Genomic DNA, 17,453 nt, shown 5'->3' on the forward strand with positions numbered 1-17,453 from the left:
ACAAATAAATGTAAACACCTCAAGAATGGATGACAGGCATCTTGAGATACCATTATGGAAAAGTAAACGACTATAAAAGCAACTAGTTGCAACTAATTCATTGTAAATTACCTGTAATTTCAATAGTTGCAGCATTCTAATACATCTATGATGTCCAACAATTATTTACAAATACTAATGCAAGAAAGAGAAGAAAAACAAATACAACAAGAAGATAAGCAGGTACAGACAAAAAGCAACCAAGAGTAGTTTTGCCATTTTTTTCCCGCAGGCAGGTCATCTGAATGTTTGCGGATATTAACTCACAAGATTTCAATCACTGTTGGCAAGCACTTCTTAAATATTTGTCCAAAAGTACTTTTTGTGATTGATGACATAGGTGGAGATTGTTTTGGTTACACTAAATGAATTGTCATCACTTCTTTGTTCAGTTTAAAAGTCTAAATCTCTTAAACATAGCATTTATCATATGTATTATACAGAAGCCAAACTGGAAAAAACTGAACAACAGAATGGCAAATTATCAGATTGATAAAGCTCTCCATCACGCGCTCAGTACGTATTGATAATAGTAAGAGTACTTTAATCGGCATCAGTACTGTTCATCAGTATTTCTAGTATTTACAATATGACACTACTCACCCTCAGACGGTCATTAAATCGATATATTGACAATAATAATGAATGTGTTAGCCTCCCCTTAACTTCCTCTTTCAGGGTTTGGATTCATTATTGCGGTTGTATGGCCAGCTGGTTGAGAATATGTTAGGTCGGGCAGAAGATTTCAAGCCCCAAGACACTCATAAGCTGTCGGCAATACCATAAATTTTTTTGCCCCCGCGCAGTTCTCTTCGATGTGCGTGACAAGGTCAAGGCCGTGCAGTGTTAGCAAGAATTCGATGTTGTTTCTCCTACTTTGTCTAGTCACTGCATTGATGGTGGTTCAGAAGCTAAATGGTGCCATGTGCCTTTGCGGTAATTTTAAACAGACATTAAACGCGCAATGTGTCATGGATTCCTAACCCGTTCGTGCATCGCCTTGCACAACACGTAGTTGCAGTTTCCATTGGACGCAACTTCGCAGTATTTCTTAGTGCTCGACACACCCTTCAGGTTTTCCGTGATTTCCCTAAATCGCTCCAGGCAAATGCCGGGATGCTTCCTTTGAAAGGGCACAGCTGACTTCCTTCCCCGTCCTTCCCTATTACAATGAGACTATGACCTCGCTGTCTGGTCTCCTTCCCTAAACAACCCAACCCACACCCTTCAGGCTGTGCCAGTTTCATTGCTTGCTCTTTGGAATTTCGTCTACCCTATGATTCAGTGATATTTGGAGCAGTTGATTCATGACATTCACTTTTGAACCAAGTACCTCAGTGACATGTGAGTCTCAGGCTCCATGTGAAATTTGCAGATGGTTTTCCAGTGGCATCTGAAGAATGGCCTTCGTTTAAAATTGGAAAATGGTATTTTTTCCCCAAAGACGCAATTTTTTTTGGGGTGTGTCGTTAGCAATGATGGCCTCATCCTTATGGACAAGAAATCCGGGGCTACCATCAACCTTTTGGTGCTCAAGAACTTGAAGGAGATCCAGTCCTTTCCGGACAGGATTTCTTACGAGGTCTGTCTAAAAAGTATCGACCTTTGATTTTCCGGCGCAAAATAGGGACGATAGGGCAGCACCACTGTACTCAGTAAAGGAAGAGATCTTTATGCGCATGTGTGAATTTTGTCCCCGCCTTCCAGTGCGTCAGTCGCTGCCTATCAGTAGCTAGGTGAGGTGCTACACAACATGTTCATCAGATTACTGACTCTCTCAGGATGACTTAAAGTGTTGAGCAAAGATACTGCATCAAATTTTGTCAAAAACTTGGTGATTCTCAAAGCGAAACAATTTGTAAGATTCATAGGTGTTTGGAGAAGATGCGATGGGTGTAACACAAATTAAGGAGTAGTTCGACTGATTCAAAAACAGCTGCACATCAGCAGAGAGTAACCAGTGTTCTGGCAGGCCCCAAACTGCTCGAAATGCAGCTGCTGTTGAGAGGGTGCAAAATTTGTTGATGGTAGATGGTCGTTTGACCATGCAGGAGATTGCCCAAGAGGTTGGAGTGAGTAAACATTCTGCACATGCAATTTTGCGTGATTATTTGAACATGCACCATGTGGCTGCGAAATTCATGCCCAAGTTGTTGTTGCTGGAACAAGGTGCCCTGCGTTTTGACATTGCACACGACCTTCTGGACACCACCAATGCTGATCCTGGGTTTCTGAACACCGTGACAACTGGAGATGAGTCATGGGTGTATGGGTACGACCCAGAAACAAAAAGACAGTCGTCGCAATGGAAGCATCCCAAGTCTCCAAGGCTGAAGAAAGTGCGGCAGGTGCAAAGCAAAATCAAGGTGATGCTGACTGCCTTCTTTGATGTCCATGTAATTGTACATCACAAATAAACTCCGGAAGGACAAACAGTGACAAAGGAGTACTATCAAGATGTTCTCCGGTGACTCCGTGACGCAGTTCAGTGCAAAAGACCAGACATGTGGATGGTGAAAAACTGGCTGCTTCATCATGACAAAGCCCCCGCACATTCATCCCACATGATCCAAAATTTCTTCGCCAGACATGGAATTACAGCCATTCGGCAACCTCCCTACTACTCTCCAGACATGGCTTATGCGACTCCTAGTTGTTTCCAGAATTGAAAACGCCACTGAAAGGATCCCGTTTTGAGAGTTGAGAAGGGGTAATGCGGAACACAATGATGGAGTTGAACACCATTCCAAAAGAAGACTTCCAGAGGTGTTTCCGGCAGTGGAAGGATCGGTGGGTTAAGTGTGTGCAAGCACAAGGGGCTGACTTTGAAGGGGATTAGGGTCCCAAACATGTCAGTTATTCAAGATATTTTTTCTTTTTAGACAGGCCTCGTATTATGCTAAATTTGTCTTCCAGGCTGTAAAAATCCTCTCTCCTCTTACCTCGCTTCGCAAAAATGGCATTGAATTCATATTCTCTGCAGACTGTCAGTGGTCTTTTCAGTCCCTCAAGCAATGTTTGTGCTCTGTTCACTGTTCAGCTTCATTTATGCTGGATAAACTGTTAAACCTGCCTGCTGATGCACCCTAGTATGCTGTCACATTGGACCAAAGGTGGCACTGAGCACCAAAGGTGTTTTCAGCAATGTAACTCTTGAAATGTGAAAAAGGAGGCACCTAAAAAGTTTCATGCTTCTCTGCATGGGGCAAAGTTCCTACTCCTCACCAACCATAAGCCACTGATTTCATTGTTTGACCCTCATTCTAAGCTACCAGATGAGACTGCCCACAGAATTCAGGGGTGGACACTCTTTCTCAGTAATTATTGCTGTCACATTTGCTGCAGTCCACCACCCAGCACAGTAACACAGATGCATTATTGTAATTGCCGATGGGAGCTAATCTGGAGCTCAATCAACAGGAGACTCTAGTTTGCCGATTGGATGATACCTTGCAGCAGAAATTGCTGGATTTTCCTTCGGTGGTGCAGAAGGTAAGTGCCTCCGTGGCTGCTATGCATGACATCCTCACTTGCTCTATCTTCTGCAGTCATTGAAGTGGGATAAGTCTCATCTTAAAGCTTTGGCACAGCGTCATGTCCACAGGCCAGCAATAGATTGTGCTGCTGAACATCTTGTGTGAGCTTAAGCTGACTGTGCACAGAACCAGGCTGTGCCACCGTGTCAGTTTTTCCCCATTGCTAGTCCCAGATCATTCTTGGGGCAGGGTGCACTTCGGCTCTTTGAACTCCTTTTTTGGGAAGCATGTGTTTTCCTTATGTTGTGAAACTGTATTCTACTACGTCAGCAGGAGCTATAGTCACATTGTCAGTCATTTTTGCTATCAAGTACTCCCCTGGATCCATGCATCTGATAAAGGTCAGCAATTTGTGTTGCAGGAGGTAGAATATTTTTGCATATGCACTGGTATCTGGCTTCTGACTATCTTTCTGTTACACCCATCTTCTAACACAGAAGTGCAACTCTTCATTCATACACTCAAGACCAAAATAAAGAAGTCTGCATCTGCTTCGTCCAGTAATGATAAACTGTTTTCTAGCCACATACCAGATGACACCAGTTAACGGATACAATTCTGTGTAACATTTGGGTGAGTGCCGGCCATGGTATCTATTAGATTTGTTGCAATCCTTGTCACATGGTGTGGACTGTTATGATCTGTCATGGTTTCCTCATGGTGCTGCCATTTGGGCCCATTCTTTCAGCTTGCAGCTGAAATGGCTGTTATGTGTAGTGGTAGGCCACAAAAGTTGCCATTTGTTTGTGGTAGGATATTAGGATATTAGTGTTTAACGTCCCGTCGACAACGAGGTCATTAGAGACGGAGCGCAAGCTCGGGTGAGGGAAGGATGGGGAAGGAAATCGGCCATGCCCATTCAAAGGAACCATCCCGGCATTTGCCTGAAGCGATTTAGGGAAATCACGGAAAACCTAAATCAGGATGGCCGGAGACGGGATTGAACCGTCGTCCTCCCGAATGCGAGTCCAGTGTGCTAACCACTGTGCCACCTCGCTCGGTCTGTTTGTGGTAGGTTTGTGGTGGATGTCGGTCAGGAGCAGCTGTCCCATCATTCTAATCAGTTGTGTCCACGATCTGTTGGCCCCACAACACCATTGTCTCTGTGCCAGCTGGGCAACAGGGCTGGTCACAACATTTTCTGGTAGGAGGCTCCCTCTCTGCTGCCCTATGTCCGCCTATGGAATAGCATGTGACGGCGATTGTTCCTGCGAATCCTGATGTGGAGCCCATGGACTTTTAACCAGTGCCCTGCTTTCCTCACTTACCCGTCGATAAGTCCTCGCCTCTGCCAATGCCGGCAGACCAGCTTTTACACCAGCCTCCACAATCTTCCAACATTCCCACAGAGACAGCTGCATCGCCATTGCCTACTTTGGTGATAGACCTGCTGCCAGGAAATTTCCCACTCTCTCTGGTTTGGCAGCGGAGGTCTTGACAAAAGCCTGGCCATTTTCAGCCTTTTTATGGGGAAGGGATGTGGTATCCCCACCATTGGACATCAATACGAAGCCAGATTGAATGGCATGGGTTTCATGTCAGAATAGTGCCGCAAACTGTCACGAACTGCAGTTACAGAGCATTGTATGTGTGGAACCACTGACCCAGGCATTTACATGCCAGTAGTAATAGACCAGTCTGTCAATTCTTATGCTGACATTGGCCGTCTTGGACCTGACCTTCACACCACACTATTCTCTTGCTTTGCGTGCTAGTCGTTCAGTCAGTCATTGACACTGGCTGCATTTTGTGCTTTTCTCTGTTCCTATCTCTACTCAGTGTTTGGGCTTTCTTTTTCCCCATAGATTGACCTGCATTTTGAGTATGTTTTCTTTCCTCTTCTGGGGTCCAGCTCCCTGGCTTCCGTAGTCTATCCACTGCTGGCTAGAGTAGTTACATTGTGCCGATGGGATGGTTTCATGGTGTTATCATGCTGAGCAGATGCAAAATGTGGTTTTGTGTGTCATGCTATTGCAGTGTCACCACTTTTATTCCATTTCATTTGGTTCAGCTTTTGATGTTGCGTGTGGATGCACAATGAAAAAGACATTGTAACATTCACTTAATGTAAATGTTTTTATTCCATATAAGTTCTATTTGCATGGAATAAATTGATTAAAGCAGACTATCTTTTCAACTACAATACTTTCATCAATGAAAATATATTGATGTGCATGAAACACTGGGAGCTCCTTATGAACTTCACTGCGACAACATTGATTTAGAATAAACATTCTCATTGGATTTAAAGTTTGTTACATTTTGTATCTTTTTGGTTTGATGTATAAAATAGCAAAAATTACAATATCCACTTTTTTATTTAATTGATGACTAGTTTTGGCATACCCAAGCCAATTTTCAAATCATCCAGTCAGACAGAATGTTATATTCTGTCCAGCGTGCAAACCATATTAAGACTGTACATACATGTATATCAAAGTCAAGGTTGTTTTTTTTTTGTGTGTGAACATTGGCAGGATAGACATACGACACAAACATTTTTCAATTAAATAAAAAACTGAATCTTTCAACTTTGGCTGTTTTCCACTGCAAGCTGGTTAGCACAAGTTGCTGTCCCATTATTAACCTAGCATGCTGGAAATCCATATATCTTTCTGCTTTGATGATCAAAAATTCACTTACATTTGCCTGTTTGCCTTCATATACAAATAAAATTGTTTTCATTTACTAGAAATGTCATTGGGGCTTGTGTTTGAAATATCATGGTAGATAATAGATTCAATCCATGCAACATTACATAGTTAACTCTTGTGTACTGAGTCACTTCATAAAATGCCTGCATATGTAGACAAAAAGCCCCTGCCTTGCCTCAGTCAAATTTGATGTTAAAATATAGCCTTATTGTGAATGGATGACTGAGTAACCCAGTAATAGATGTATTGTTTACATTTCACATTTACTTACAGTCTCTTCTGCTACTCCTTGTCTCTTACACTTTTTTTTATTGGAATCGCTTGTAGTTTGAATTAAATTTCACCACTTAAATTACTAGTTTGAGATAATTCTTTCTTCCGTTCAGTGTCTGTACATTTCTGGTGGATTATCATTACAACCTACTTTCAGTTCAGTACTTCTCATATGATATCACAAACTATAAAAACAGTATATTAAAACAGTGAAATACAAGGAGCAAATGGTGCTTAGTTTTTTAGTGCTATATGTAGCTCACAACCTCAATTGGAAAATCCATTCTCCCGAATTAATGAAGTGCCTTGGTTCAGACATGTATGCAATGCACATGACTACACCTATAGGCAAAACATTATGAAAAGCATGAAGATAGTAGTAGAACCAAAATGACCTCTGCAAAGACTTATAAAGACATAAAAATATTCCTGAAATGAGTCAGATACAGTTGTGTTTGATAACCTGCATGAGGATGTTAAATATCTTGTAGATAATGTGGTGGAGTTATGACTGATTTTCTGTTGGGGGAACTCCCACTACTCTGTTGAAGAATATACTCACAAAAGCTCTTAACATTGGTGTATTAATTTGTAATATAATTAAAATTAATACTATAAAATTACAAAGAAACAGAATAGATAGCCAGTAGTAATACCTTCAAGAGTAAAATTACAATATTGATGATAGACACACATAAATGTGAAAACACTAATAACAACTTTTGGAACTGCAAATTACATCCTCAGGGAGAAAAGAGAGGCAGGTTGAGAAAGGTTATAAAGAACTGGCAGGTCACTCAGACTCAGTGGTGGATACAGAAAAACCTCAAGGAGGGAGCACTATAGATATCTTGAGCTACCTTTACTTTTACCGTAATAAAATATAATCAAGTCACATGCAAAGTTTAAGTAAATTTTATTGAAACTGATTATACACATATACAAGACAATGCCATCTTACGATACAAAAAAATTAAAATTGTGGTTTTCTTCCTTAAATGATGAAGTTTGTGTGGTTATTCTTCTTGTCAGATTGTTAATTACATTGTCAATAGGACAGTCAATGTCAGGGTGTGTGTTCAACAGAGCTAAACAATTAAGTCGATCCTCCTTCATTGTTGACCTCAGCCATGTCTTTGTATGCCGCAGTGTTGAAAAACTTCTTTCTACTGTAGCAGTAGATGCAGCTAAACAGGCAAATATTTTGTACCATGAGTGCAAAGTAGGATAGTCAAATCTAGGACAAACAGACAATGATTGCATAACAGAAGAACAATGATCATTAAGTGTGCTTATGCTTGTTTGCTTGTATTGAAGAATCTATCCCATTGGTGTCTTTTTAATTACAAAGAGTGATTCTTATTCATAGAACGGTAGTACAGCTAAGCACTGATTCAGTTATGTGCCAGATCATTACCATCATGTTTCAGTAGTTGTGAATGCAAAAGTATGTTGAATTTTAAATGATAAATATTTTCTTCAGCAAAATGTTCTCTCATGTCAGTTGTAACATGGTCCAGTGTTGAAATAAAAACAGTTCTTTTCCAATATGTCATACCATCATCATTATGATCACATTTTTGTCTTTGTGTGCCTGTAAGACGAGGAACACTCATCTTCACTTCTAACTCTTCCATAACTGCCTTCACCTCTTCAACAATACGAGCAGAGTGGCTATCAGCATTAGCACTCATGCCGTCGCACACTTTGAGCATAGAATCTAATTTTGCTTTTGTCATTGTGATGTCCAAGCTAGGATCTTGTAAGATTTTGCTGACTGGATATGTTATACTCAGTGTAAACAGGTTGGCGATGAACTCGCAATTTGAGAGCTTTGGCAGCCGTTGTTCTATCCCTTCAACACTGTATTTGTTTAAGAACTTTGCGAACCACTTGCTAGATACTGCAAAGATTGATACTACTTTTTCAATAGTACCAAGTGAGTTTCTCACACTTATAACATTGCAAATGCAATAGACAGCAAGGTTGAGCTGATGACTTCGACACGGTGCTACTTCGCATTGCTAGCTTTCTTTTTTATTGCAGCCACAGCTCCTTTCAGTTCTGACATATTAACTGAGCAACCATCTCCTTTGATGGAGAAAGGCTTTCCATTCTCTTTAGAATCATAGTACCTAATAGTTCACCAGTAATGCTACGCTTTTCATCTAGACTCTCTTGATGTTCATCATCAATGTTTCCACTACAGTCATTGTCTTTATGGATGTCAATGAAACCCAGAAATCTTTCGTGTAATTTGTTGTCGCCATCAACATATCTTGCAGCTAAACTCAATTGGGCAACATGCGCTATGTCCGTAGTCTCATCAAATATTATGCTGTAGTAATGAGAATCTGTGATATCCTCCAGATTCTGCATAAAATCACTGTTTCACAGCATGAAATTAGTTTGTTACACATTAGTTTACTGATGTAAGTGGCGTTCGCTTTAGCGGTCTCAAGGTGATATTTTAGTTACAAATCTCCAGCATCAATTCTAAGTCTTAGAAGAGGTCTAAAGTTTCTCTCTTTACTCACTATACTTTTATGATCATTTATTTTCTAACAGACTCCCATCATCTCTATGCCCCAGCAGAGGAATATTTTGCGTTCCGTGAAATATGATTGTTTTTATTATAGGTACAAGATGGTCTCTGTTTTCCCTAATGCTTTCCATTCTCTGCCTTGACATTTAATTTATGACCTCAACTTCGCAGTTGTCTCTCGTCGCCAAAAATAATTTTGCATCTGTTGACGCTTCAATGTGATAATTGAGCTGAGAGTGGCTCTCAAGGTCACTATCTTTACCAGTAAGTTTGGCAAACTTTGTTAGTGGTTCATTCACATGTTTCTTGGCAATAATGGAATTCTTTCCTCCGCCCATTTTATTATTCACAAAAATTGAACAGTTAATGCAAAGAAGTCCCTTTTTAACTTGTGAGAATACCAGCCACGGGTACTGTTCAAAGTGATTATTTTGCACTTGTCTGTGTTCAATCCATCCCCTCTTGTGCTCAGAAGTAGGAAAGATATAACCTTTTTCAGGTATCGTTGGAGCTGTGGAAAGCTTGTGTTTTATATCATCACTAATATTTCCTGACGCTAATATATCCAAATAATTGCCAAATCATTGGGATTAAAGGAATCAGTCAATGAACTTTGTTGTGGAAGTTTCGACGACGTGCTGGGCTGTGCCTGTACATTTGATGGTGTTTCTGCAGCTGAATTGTGACCAGAATCTTCAGATGTTTCTACTTTTCTTTTTCGTATTACATCACAATCCATTTTATTATGTTGTTACAACATAGGTAAATTAAATGCCAATTATTCTCGAATAAACACTTTATTCGCTCTGAAAAATTGAACACTAATACACTTAGCACTCAAACACACAAGGTCACACTCTGCATATTTGTAATATCATTAAGCAGAACACTGACTGTAGTCCGTGGTAATAGCCAATAATCACAGTTGTTCACTTTTTCTCACTTCCAAGTTATCAAGACAATTGTAGTTTTCAAACTGACTACCTGTCAGCGACTCCGCTGCCCTTATATATGTGGCTTGGTTGCTTCGAGAACATTCGCTGCCAGAATGTTTGCTTCCAGCCTTTTATGGAGTGTGAACAAATACCTACTGTGAAAACGACAAGCCAATATGTACCTCACAACGTACAACATAAGTGTCAGTTTCCAATGATGACGTCATCCGGCAATTTATGTGTGTGGAACTTTTATTGTCGATTCTGTTCGTTTCTAGTGTATTCGATAGAGGGCCTATATAATAACAATGCGTTTTTAGGAATCTTCTCGAAAGTCACTATTACTAGAGAGATACCCATCAATAGTTTCCCCTACCTAACTCGTATTACAAGTTACGTATGGGAGACTACTGTTAGGTTTTTAGTAAAAATATTGTTACGAGTCTCATTAAAATATTTTTACTGAGAAATTACTATGAATTACTATTATTAATACTTCACAATCAGCCAATCGCTCTCACTCTTGACTAATCTTAACATTTGCACTTGCTACAACTAGGACTTTTTCCTTATTCATTCTCCAGTCTTAATATTTCTGCTTCTGAATGTAAACTTGCTTCCTATTTAGCAAATAGTCCATATTTATAATGCTACAAGAAAACAGTAGGATATTCGCGACTTTTCTTGAACGAATGCCAGACAGAATATTGTATTGAGATCACTAGAATGTCCGCGACTTTTCTCGTAGGTGTGTGTTAGCTACTGGTGTGCCAGACAGAAACCTATAAAATACACTGATGTGGATGCTCACGCTGCATAGGAAAGTACAACTACTCAATTAACTCAAGTCAGTCGAATTGACTGATGAAAGAAGCGAACAAATAGTGTGCGGGTTGACTGGTGGAGGTGGTGTGACTGGCAATGCAGGCGGCCCCTCAAGGGGGGGTAGTGGGGGGGGGGGGGACACGCCCCATGCGCCCCTCCTATGCATCCGCCACTGCTCAGACTCCATAATGAAAGGAGATCACTTGCTGTGAGGATGAAGGGAAACAAAAAAAGAGACCATATGCACAATTGTGTGTTTGACTGGTGTATTCATAATGAACCGCAGTGGATATCAAAGTATATTTGATCATTGTGTATATATACTAATGAAAAGTCCTTGTTGAGATATAAAAATAATAGTGAAAGTAACGAATCTCTGAACAATGGAGGTGCTGATTTGCCATGAACAAGACTGAAAACTTTCTTACAGTTATAGTCATTTGAAAATTGCTTGTAAGAAACATATGTACACATTTAAAAATCCGAATTAGCTGTTTTATGTATCGAATTTGCATAGCTACAGTAGTAACACTTAATGAGACCATGTCAGGAACATTATTATTGTTGTTATTTAATTTCATCTTATCCCTGGAGTTTGAATGTAAGCTTTATGAGCTTCAGTATTTCCCAGCAGCTACTTTATGCAGTGTAAAGTTTCTTGTGATCAAAGAGGAACATCACTTAAGTGTGACAAAATTTATTTTTTCCCGTGAAGTACATACCAAAAAGTTTGAAAGTTAAACTTGCAACTCTATTACAAAACTAGCTTGCACTGACAAATTGATATTTAGTTAGCATAATGTTTTAGAAATTGTTGGTAGGTTATTTTCCCCCATGAACTCAAAAATGACGGTAACAATTGCTAGTTTTATGTATGATATGGTTGTAAAAATTCTTTTGTTCACCATTTTTACTTCATTTCTATGTCTTACTGTGTTCGGCCAGTACAGCACATGAAGTCCAGTGTTCAGTCTTCCATCTCCTTAAGGAAATTATTTCCTATATTTCTGGTCAAAACTCTGTTCATGGGATCAAATTATCGGAATATGATTTGAGTTGTTGATCGCTGCTGCTTTTGTTTACTATAGAGGTTACGCCTGCAACAACAAGAAGTCGACAAAATATTTCGAAGGTAGAAGTGTGTATCACTAGAAGCCTTATAACTATTGCCTGAGTTTGTGCTGTTTACTGTTTTGGTCCAGTCTTACTTTTCATTTATCAGTCATGTTAAACACTTTGGTAACAATATGAACATTGGTGAACACTCCTTCCTCCATGGGTTTGTCTTAATTTTTGAGCACTACAACCCATCTCATTTTCCAAGATGAGTGTGACAGTTATGTCCAAGGAAACGGGTTCCTTTATTCTGAGGTCCACCTTTCAAGTTTGCATTTTGTTAAATTTGTGCTGTGTTTCATTAATATCAGCTGTTGTCTGAAACTTTCACTGACCTTAATGTTATTTATCTTGTGGTTGATGGCAGAAAACTTGCAGAACAATTCACCAGCGCAATTAATGAGTCTTGTATTTGTATGTTCTCTCTCATTTACTTGTATCCTTTTTTGGTAAGTCCTAGCTGGAACATCTTCTGTCGTAGTGTCTTTCATGCCGTATGTTTCTGGAACCATTTTAAATGATTTTTGTTTAACGTCCCTACTCTAGTCACTCTCCAGAAATATACAACAAACATGTTAAGGAAAGACTGCTATAAAATAGATGTTGGTGAGGATACAATATAAATGCCTGTAAAACTTAAAACAATTCCTCTTACCCCTGTAATCATATGAATAATGTATTATCAATGTAGAAACACCACTAGAGCGGAACTCATCGAAGAGTTTTATTTTTAAAATGCTGTCATGGACAGACCTGTGAGTAGGTGCAAAAGAAGAGAATTCATTGCAACACCATTTCCAAGTTCAAAGAAGTTTCTGCATAACTTGAAGTAACTAGAGTGCAAACAGTTTTTGATTGAGTCATGTATAAGAATATTTCCCATTCTCTTGTTTCTTCACCTGTAATGTTAGTAACTAAAGATGTGGTGCCAAGGGGTTGCCACTATGTGCACTTCAGAAGTATTTAGTGCTTTGACCATTCCACAAGATGCTTGGAGTCCTTCATCAATGATTTAATGTATTCCTGTAGTTGTTTAAACATCTTAGACATACTAAAACTGAAATTACATGTTGTATTATGCTTTCATGATTTAATTTATATAGGTATATATGGGTGTCCGGGTTTTGTTCAGATGTGATTATGTGTTGCACTTCTGCACTGCAAAAGGATTTTTGGTCTATGGTTTGTGATGTTATAAGATTGTAGCTCAGTTTCTCCCTAGTGGACTTATCCACCTTCCTATATTGCATATGGTTGATCTGTAGGTCCGTTAATATCATTTTATTTGTATTGACAGTAATTTCTTCAACTGCTGTAGCATTACTCCTGCCCTATCAGTATTTGCAGGTGAAATTTTGTATACTACTGTATTGTATATTTACATATACATTGCCACTATAAATGATCCATTCATTTTCAAAGTTTTATGTTTTCCAGTGTACAAATTGATTGCTACATGAATAGAACCATAACTCATAGAAGTTCAGTTGTGTCCACCAATTGGCATTAGAAATCACGCACATGCATTCAGAAGGAAGTGTGGAAAAGAACTGCCATGTAAACAGAGCATTGTGCTTTGGTGTGGACTATTTAGGGACAATGATTGTCTCTGTAAACAGAACCAATTGTCAGATGCAGCCTTGTAGAAAGAGAGGGAAAGTGTCATCTACATTAGCCACAAACTTGGAATACCACATCAAACAGTGGTTGTTTTTTTTTTTTTTTTTTTTTTTTTTTTTTTTTTTTTTTTTTTTTTTTTTTTTTTTTTTTGGGCAGTTCCATTACAAACTATACTGTCTGCAGCTTGTGCAGGAATAAGAATCCGAACATTATTGCCAGCATCTTCAATTTTGCGTCACACTCCAGGAAGAGCTTGAGGTGAATATTTCGCCTCCAAGTGCCTCCAGTAATGAAGCATCCTTTCATTTATCTGGAAAGATCTATCATCACAATGTGAGAGTGTGACACACAGAAAATCATCATGAAAGTGTGGTGCATGAATGAGATTTGCCAAAGTTAATGTTTTCTGTGCAGTGTAACAGACAAAGCTGTATGGACCATTTTTCTTTGACAAGAAGACTGTAACGGGTATCTTTTACTCGATATGCTGCAGTAGTATTAGTTTCCACAACTGACTGCTGATTCCGAGAATTTCATCTTCCAACGAGATGTCTACCTGAATGATGAACTTTTCCATTGCTGAATTGAATGTAGTGGTAAAGATTAGGTGACTCTGTTCACTCCCCCCCCCCCCCCCCCCCCCCCCTCCCCAAGTCACCTGACTTAAGCATAGTAACTTTTTTCATTCAGTGTACATTAGGCCCATGTTTACATATCTCTACTGCCAAGAACAATGGAACAGCTCAGAGAATGTACGAATGCTGCTGTGATGACCATTTACAGGATGTCGTTAAATAAGGTGTAGAACGAACTTAACTACCACTTAGATATTTGTTGTGTGACCCGAAATGCACTCATAGCGCATATGCTGAGTGCAAAATGCAAACTTGGTGAGTTTTTTGGTTCTGTTTATGCGTCAGTTATATTTGGGCATGTAATACTTTGGAGAATATATACCTTTGAAAAAGAATGAATCATTTATGGTAGATCTTGCATATCAAGCCATGTTGAAACTTCAAATTTTTGAATGCTTCTTTATGCATGTGTTATAGTGTTAAAGAGTGGATATAATTTCTATTTTAGTATGAAAGTTCCTTCCAAGTAATTCAAATACTTACCAATGTTGATCAGACTCTCGGTGAAGAAAACAAGCGATGTGAAGAACATACTGAAGACAATTTGCTGTCAGAGGAGACAGCAAAGCTGCAGAGTATCTTCCCAAAACCAATACAAGGACAAGAATCACTTAATATTAAATTACAAGATTCGTTAGGAGAGACAATAGGCACACTTGCAGCAGTACTACCAATAAATGGAACCAAAAATAATTCTGTCACCAGTGCAGATAAAATTATACAGGTAAACATAACTATTTGTAATGTGCTATTTTGAAATATATTGTCAGTTTTTACGTGCCTTGATAATTTACTTTGTTAATAGTGGTTAAAACTATGTAGCAAATAGTTATTGTACCTGATGTATCCTGTATGAGGCTCTGTTTCAATTGTGCAGCCTGAGGAGAAGATAGGATTAATAGATCTCAGCAGAGAAGGAAAACTTACCTGCAATAATGAGCCTTAAGTCCAGAAGTCCCTCTGTGAAATCTAATGGCATAGTAAACTAATATACGTGTAAATTGTAACTGAAATTAATATTATGCTGTATATTTGGTACAACAGATTTGATAAGTATTGCAGAACTGTGCATGATCATTTATTTTGGGGTTTCAGTATGATATGAAGCCCACAGTTGTTGCATTCAAAGGCCCAAAATATCATGACAGAGAATCAGAGTGCACCTTCATATGTCTGGTGGGTCTCCTCTCCACCTGTGGGGTTTGTAGGTGGTGCCATAAGGCCTCAACAGTGATTGCTAGAGGATTGCGACAAGTGAGTTGCTAGTCAACCATGTCCCAAATGTGTTTAATTGGTGACGTGTTGGGCAAAAGTGCAGGGCTAAGAAGTTATAATATCGGTCATTTTTAGCAGAATGCTTGCTGAGTCCTTCTCATATATGATCAAAATGTATTCTGTCGAGTTTCTCATGAAGGTTTCTGCAGGACCTCACACTGTAAAACAATTGTGGTCCAACAGTTGCCGTTGTTGGCACACCGTGCATCTCAACAATGCAGAGTCCTAGGTTATGTTCACCGTGTTATTTAGCACACCACGTCCATTGCAGTCTAGGCAATTGCAGCTTTTAGACCATAGAAATTGCACAGTCCATGCCACTAGTGTACATGTATATGTCTGCGTTCAGCATCAAACAGTTGCCACAGATGGGTTCACATCTGTGGGATGCTCGATCATAAAGTAAAGGCTGCAAGAATAGCTGTGCAGCAGCAAAAGCTGTATGGACAATGTGTGGTCACCCTGTGCTGTCATAACAATGTGCAGTTGGGTACATTCGCTGCTTTTTACCCTCTTTCATATTTTGGCTCCTCATGTGCATCATATGTGCAGCTACAAGCCTTGTTTGAGTTGGAATATTATGGCAAGACACTCTTTCTTGGAGGCTAGTCATTCTGCCATTCAAAGTAACTTACATACTACTATTGCTGCCTTTTAAGTCAAAAAGCCATATAAGTTGTTGGTTTCCATTCTTACTCCATTTGATAGCTTGTTGTGTACTTAAAAGGGGACCTTATGGACTGCCTCACTTTCGTTTTCTTCACACACACAATACTTGAGTGTCGGAGTCCAGATATTTGAAGATTAGAAGATTTCCAAGTGCTGTTCAATATAAAACATTACAATATAATTAAACAGTTCTTTGGTAGCTCAGAACATAGCATAATCAAAGTGTAATCACTGCTAGCATACTTTCTTTTCTACTTTTTAAAAAAATTACATATTTATGAACAAATGGAAATGTTAATTAATAAATATTGAATCATAATACATAATAATAACATTTTTAATTACGTAACAGATATTTGAAATGCCTATTTGCTAAATTAAGAAAATTATATACATCAGTATTACTGCTCAGTCTCTAGAAGAAATAAGTATTTTACTTCCTACTCAATATTTTGCATTCTTAAGCTAAATTTTAACTCTTCATAAATAAAAAGATTTCACTTTTATTAAATTATGATTTCATATTTGTTAATTAACAAGTATATTTGTTGAACAACAATATTATGGAAAGTAAAGTTGCTACTCACCATAAAGCAGAGATGCTGAGTTGCAGATAGGCACAACAAAAAGACTCTAACAATTGAAGCTTTTGACTGAGCATCTCTGCTATATGGTGAGTAGCAACTTTCCTTTCCATAATATTGTTATATTTGTTCCTAAATATGGAAATAAAAAAGTAAATAAAAGATAACTAGCAGGACTCAAACCAGCTACTTTATGATTACAGTTTGACTGTACTACGTGCTGACCTACCAACAATTTCATTAATGATGTACAAATATTTTATACTTAAAAGTACTCACAAATCTCCAAAGACCTCTTTTTTTCAGTCTTACTGTTTCAGAAAATTGATGTTTGGGCAGTGACCTTTACATATGAAGAAAATTACTGTGTGCCACTCCAGAGGACCCCCTTGTTACATTGATATTACAGTGAGTGAGCTCAGTGCAATGTTTTTCTTTCCAGTCATACGAGATGGTGCCGTTAAGCTCATGTGTATGCTATCTATCTGGGGTAGAGTGCTTTACTAGGCTTAGTCAGGTTGCAGTTGGTAGCTCTTTCCTACCTGTGATCTTCGAATTGAGTTACCCAGTCAATTATAGGGGGACCTAAATTTAATGCGGGCTCCTAACCATGGTGCTGCTGTGCATATTTCAGATTAATAAATCATTGTCATAACTGAAAGGAATGATAAATGACAGGAAAAAACTTAAAATCGAATTAGGATTAAACTCTGAAGCTCCATGTTTCTAGTCTGACACTAACCAATT

General features: G+C 38.8%; 1 protein-coding gene across 5 annotated transcripts in view; it reads left to right on the forward strand.

Moving 5' to 3' along the window:
* LOC126184526 (uncharacterized) overlaps positions 1 to 17,453 on the forward strand; it is a 338,097-nt gene that overhangs the window by 207,647 nt on the left and 112,997 nt on the right. For all 5 annotated transcript variants that reach the window (XM_049926932.1, XM_049926965.1, XM_049926957.1 and 2 more), the window contains one exon: positions 14,675 to 14,902. In XM_049926932.1, the coding sequence (XP_049782889.1) occupies positions 14,675 to 14,902 (228 nt within the window). The remainder of the gene's footprint in view (positions 1 to 14,674; positions 14,903 to 17,453) is intronic.

This window comes from Schistocerca cancellata, chromosome 1 (assembly GCF_023864275.1).
Source record: "Schistocerca cancellata isolate TAMUIC-IGC-003103 chromosome 1, iqSchCanc2.1, whole genome shotgun sequence".
Classification (NCBI taxonomy): Eukaryota; Metazoa; Arthropoda; class Insecta; order Orthoptera; family Acrididae; genus Schistocerca; species Schistocerca cancellata.